Raw genomic sequence first — 5350 nt, 5'->3', positions numbered from 1 at the left:
CATGAATGTCAAGTCCACGAGAACTGAGAACTTTTGTCTATATCATTCCCGGATGTATCCCAAAGCCTACAACGGTGCCTGGCACAAAAGGTAGGTATTCAACAAAATACGTTAGCTAAAAAAATCATTACTACATGACCACACAAACAAGGGGCAAAAACAGGAATAGTGCTGGTGTCCATTCGTTCGCTAATGTCTGTGTCAAAACCTGGCCAGCACTGAGTATATAAAGATAAACAAGTCCGGACCTCACGGAGCCAGCAGCCTCTTAGAGCATGAGAGGGAACGCGAGCCGGTGAAGGACACCGCGAATCAACGAGAAATGTATTTGTTGATACATGTACCCTTTATATGTATTGATCTGAAAACAGCCGCGGTATCTAACTTTTCGATTCCATTGTCTTTGCTCCACGCTCCTAACAATTAAAAAACGTCGAGCTGTCAAATCTCGTCAATGCACTGAGGGGGACTCTCAAAGAGACGGAGTCTTTGGCCAGTAATCGCCCATCAAATGAACGACCTTGAACGGTGTGACTCGCGCGCGCGTCTCCAAAACCTAGACCTTATGGAGCACGGTGGACACCAGGTCGGGCAGCCTTCCGCAGAGGCCAAGATCGGACAGGCTCCACCAGGGAGGCACCTGCCGCGCCCACGACAGGCGCGCGCTGACACTGGGAGGTAACTGAGGAAGCCCAAACCACCAGGGAGCAAAAAGCTCCGGCGGCAGCCAGGGGCCAGCCGTGACGGCCCCGACACCGCGCATGCGCAAACGCACGCGCAGCCGCCCTGTGAGCCCCGACTCGCATTCTCCGCCCCGCCCCTGGGACCGGATGGAGTTGCCGGCGCTTCCGGCGGCCGGCGGCTGTGTGGTTGCCTCGGTGATGTCGTGGGTTCGAGCGAGTCCTTTGGTCCGGGATCCTGGCGAGGACGGGGACGTGTTTGACGAGGAAGCGGACGAGTCGCTCGTGGTGCAGCGGGAATGGCGGAGCCACATGCAGAGACGAGTCAAAGTAAAGCTGCGTGGAGGGTGCGGGGGCGCCCTGCTGCGCTGGGTGCGGGGCGAGGGGCGTGGTGGCGTGAAGAAGGTGCGTCCCAGAAGCGGCCGTAGTGGTCCGGGCCGGCCCCGCGCCGTCCTCCCTGCCCGCTGCCTCGCAGTCCGGCCCGCGTCCTGCTGGGATTTCCCACTGGGTGACTTGAAAGCGTGTGAAACCACAGGGTGCGTTCCTCGAGCGCCCGCGGGGTGCCTGCGACGCCATGGACCAACCCGAATAAACTTTGTCCAGACATGAAAGAGGCTCCCGTTTGATGAGGATCACAGGACAGGGTGGGGGAGAAATGGACGCACCGACTGTACTGATCATGGCTGTCAAAGGACCAGTACACAGTTTACATGGGTTGATTGAATGAGTGAGGAGCCTAAAATTAGGAATAGTACTAATCAAGGCAGACGGAAAAAGCGAACTTAAGAATGTTGTCAACGGGCAATAAGGGAGAGCTCATATGGACCACGGGTGGGTAGATAAGGGACTGTTAAAGTTGGTTTCTTTTTTTATTTGTTAGGTGTGAGTTATCCATCTCTAATTTGTCTCCCTATTCATGGAGACTGAGCTTAATGCCACACACCTAACTTCCAGGTGGAGCTCTCAGCTTTGTTCAGGGTGAGGTCCGCTTCCACCTAATATCCTTGCCAACCATTCAATTGCCACTAAATCTGCCCTCCTTTAATATTTCAGTAAAATAATCTTTGCTTAGCCCAACAACCTTGTTGTCAGCTTCGGAAATGCCTTATGTGAGGCTGAGGTCAGACCAGTGGGTACTGAGCATCCTTTGAAAAGTGCTGTGGCGCCATAGGAAATGCAGGACAAAATCCCCACGCACAGAGAATTTGCAGTTTAGTTGAATTTAAGTATCAAGCAAAATTTCTAAAACCAGACTACTTCGTTTTGCTAAACCATTTTCCTCTTTCCCTTATTCAATTAATTATCCAAGACCTTCAATAACCCTACTTACTGCCCCATCTCCTCACCTACCCACACCAATCCACTCAGTTGCCAAGGGGCCAGACTTGTAATTCTCCATGTTTCCTTTCTGTGAAGCCGTTGCTAACACAGGTTTTTTAAAAATTGTATAAGAATCAGTATTTTAAAATGTGCCCAATAAGTCCAGACTTCGAAAATGGGATAAACCAAAAAAACTTTTATGAGAAGCATAGTCTACTTTGGTTGTGTGCCTATGACATATGTTATAGAAGAATTATGTTAAATAACTCAGTCAAGGCTTATTTCATTGATTTTCCAAGTTGGTTCTATGACTTTCTAGAAAAGCTTACAATGATTCACTTGGTGTTAGTTGTAGCCTGCAATTCTTCATTACTTCCTTATTTTTAGGAAGGTTATAGAGATGGAATAGATGCTGGCAAAGCAGTTACTCTTCAACAAGGCTTCAATCAAGGTTATAAGGAAGGTGCAGAAGTCATTATAAACTATGGACAACTCAGAGGAACATTGAGGTAATTTTTGAAACTTAAATGCTGAATCGTTTTCACCTCAATACTACTGAAGGATTTTTATAAAAGTAACATGTAAAAATAAAGTGTTTAAACTGAAGTGCTTTTCCTAGTGTTAAATCCACAAAAGAGTGCCACAGAGTATAGAATAATATTGCCTTCAAAAAGTCAAAGTCATCAGGTCATCACTTTACCATGTGTGGCAGGTGTTGTCCTTAATTGCAAAGAAATGAGGAGGGTGTATATTTTTTGCTTCCTGCACTACCACCAACCTGTATCTCAAAGTAACTGAGATCTTCAGGGTTTGAACAAAACTTTTAGTCTAGCACATGTGGCAGATAGAATATGACAGACTTCCAGACTAGCAGTACGTGGTGAAAGTTACAGCTGATAATAGAAAAAGGATTCCATTTACCTTAGTCTTGAACGTGCAATACCCATCAAGATTCCATAGTGACAATAGCATGTATCAGAGCCACGTTGTAAATGACACATGGAGCAAGGAGCCCAACAGGCTTGTCCTCTTTGATGCTTTAATACCTTTTTTAAACTGCCCTCTATGGAGAAAAACATAAAATGCTTCAAAAAAATCACTGATTTTAAAAAGGTAGAAAATATGTTATCAAAACAAAAGAAAGTTTTACTGGTTTTAGAAAGTTCACCTGTCAAGCATCAGAATTTGTAGTCTGCCACAGTAGGAAAATGATCGTGTCCATCTTCACATCAAATTCAATTAAATCTTTTATAAACTTAGAAACCTTATTGCTTAATCTTTTATATCAGTTGATTCCACTTTTAAAACATCATTATTTTTCACAACAACCATTGTCTTACGAAACGATAATCTGAAATGTCAAAAAACAGAAGTACTGTCTATACTGGAAAAGTAAAGAAAAATATTTATTAGGACTGGAAGAATTCTTACCTTCAGGAAAATTGTTAGTTAGCTTAGCAAACGGTGTCTACTGTAGAACAAAGCTGGAAAAGTGAAGTTGCCTCAAAACTTTTTTTCTCTAACTTTCAGTTTTGATGGCAAGCAGCCATGTGGTTAGGAAGATGGTTTTCAACCTTGGCAGTACCTTGATGTCAGCTGGGAAGCTTTAAAAGATAAGACTTTCAGAGATTCCGAGTTCGTTGGTCTGGGATGTGACCTGGCCTTGTTAGTTTTCAACGCTCCCCGGGGGATTCTAATGTCCATCCGAGATTGAGCATGACTAGTTTAGAAGCTGTTTGATGTCTTTAAAAGAGAGACTAATTTTTCTGATCTCTCTTTCTTTGAGTTATATCCCTCTTCAGCAGAAGCTACGCGGTCATAAGGGGACAATCTAAAATCAGGAAAAGTGGATGTGGAGCTGTGAAGAAGGAGTTATGAATTATAAATAGTTTATATGATTAAATCCAGTTGTTTAATTCCTGTTGAAAGATAGTATCCGTCTATATTTTTAAATCCTATTTACCATCATTACTTTCCTGATTTTGACTTGCATTATTATTATTAATCCAGTTTTGCATGGTGTTACCTGGAAGAGAAATATGTAGGACTTAGCATCAAAAATTCTAAAAGCGTTTGATGAAGTTTTTTCCTCTTTGACTCTTGTTTGTATTTTTATTTAGTGCTTTGCTCTCCTGGTGTCACCTTCATGATAATAGTTCGGCTTTGATCAGTAAAATAAATAATCTTCTGGATGCAGTTGGCCAGTGTGAAGAGTATGTGCTCAAACATCTGAAATCAATCACTCCGCAGCCCCACGTTGTAGATTTATTGGACTCCCTTCAGGATATGGACCTTTGTCATGTAGTTCCAGCGGAGAAAAAGACTGATGAAGCTACAGATGAAAGACTCTGTGAAAATAATGCTGAGTTTAACAAAAACTGTGGCAGGAGTGTTAATGGGGTAGATGGTTCGTCTTTAGAATGTTGTAGAACACAGGAGCATGCACATTCTGAACAGCCAAGCCTCACTTGGATTCTAGAACAGACAGCCAGTTTAGTAGAGCAGCTGGGAGTGTCCATAGATGTATTACAGCACCTCAAACAGCTATAGAAATTAGCTTCACTTTTCTAATGAAAATAATGTTCAGGGCATTTCTTAGAGCGTTTCGTTTCTGAACAAGCTCACCAAAATCTCTACTGGTTTCGACATTGCACACTTCACTTGGAGGGTTATCCTTCATGAAAGTTTGAAAGGCCTTCAAAAGTAACACTATTAAATGTAATGTAAGCCTTTTTCCTTTGTCACTTGTAATTTTTATGTAGTTTAATATATGCTCAGAAATTCCAGTTGTCATTGTCATTTTCAAATTTCTCATCAGAATCAAGCATTTTCAGACTCATTAGCAAAAGTGAACAAGAATCAAACATATTTTGTAAGGACCTAACCCTGCTTTCTGTTCTTGTCACCATCAGGTAATTAGGACCTCGTCACCAGCTAATCAGACCAAAGTTACCAGAAATAACCTAATGACTAACACTGTAAATAGATAGGCACACATACATATAGACATGTAGATAAACGTATTGCAATTAAAAGGCTGTAATGTAAGAAACTGAAGAAATGTTTGTACTACTGATGATTAAAAACAAAATGCTAAAATCCATTTTAGTTTCATGTTAATTAAAAATACATACGATTCCGTGAAGAATACAGAAAATATATTTCATGCTCAAGTGCCTACTCAGTTTTTCCAAGAGTTAGTAGTGTTGCCTAACAAGGTGCCAGATTTTTTCTAAACTGCAGTTTTGTTTCATATTCACATAGAAATAAAACACTGAAACCCCTGACTTCTATCTTGCCTTGTAACAATATTCTTAGTCTAGCATAGACCAAATTAGATTCAAACTTTT

The 5350-nt window shown here is 42.2% G+C and overlaps 1 protein-coding gene across 1 annotated transcript; it reads left to right on the top strand.

Moving 5' to 3' along the window:
• The first annotated feature begins 495 nt into the window (after positions 1–495).
• YAE1 (YAE1 maturation factor of ABCE1) lies at positions 496–4997 on the top strand. Its single transcript, XM_014856821.3, has 3 exons — positions 496–1010; positions 2388–2509; positions 4121–4997. Exons 1-3 carry the CDS (start codon positions 762–764, stop codon positions 4548–4550), a joined length of 801 nt encoding a protein of 266 aa, XP_014712307.3. The 5' UTR covers positions 496–761; the 3' UTR covers positions 4551–4997.
• The last annotated feature ends 353 nt before the right edge of the window (positions 4998–5350 follow it).

This window comes from Equus asinus, chromosome 1 (assembly GCF_041296235.1).
Source record: "Equus asinus isolate D_3611 breed Donkey chromosome 1, EquAss-T2T_v2, whole genome shotgun sequence".
NCBI classification, from domain to species: Eukaryota; Metazoa; Chordata; class Mammalia; order Perissodactyla; family Equidae; genus Equus; species Equus asinus.
This window is presented reverse-complemented; position numbering and strand designations above follow the sequence as displayed.

Excerpts from the sequence above, each read along its gene's own strand:
- YAE1 (XM_014856821.3), top strand. The coding sequence starts at position 762 with ATGCGCAAACGCACGCGCAGCCGCCCTGTGAGCCCCGACTCGCATTCT. Across the intron at positions 1,011-2,387 it reads ACATGCAGAGACGAGTCAAA|GAAGGTTATAGAGATGGAAT; the intron begins GTAAAGCTGCGT and ends CCTTATTTTTAG. Across the intron at positions 2,510-4,120 it reads CAACTCAGAGGAACATTGAG|TGCTTTGCTCTCCTGGTGTC; the intron begins GTAATTTTTGAA and ends ATTTTTATTTAG.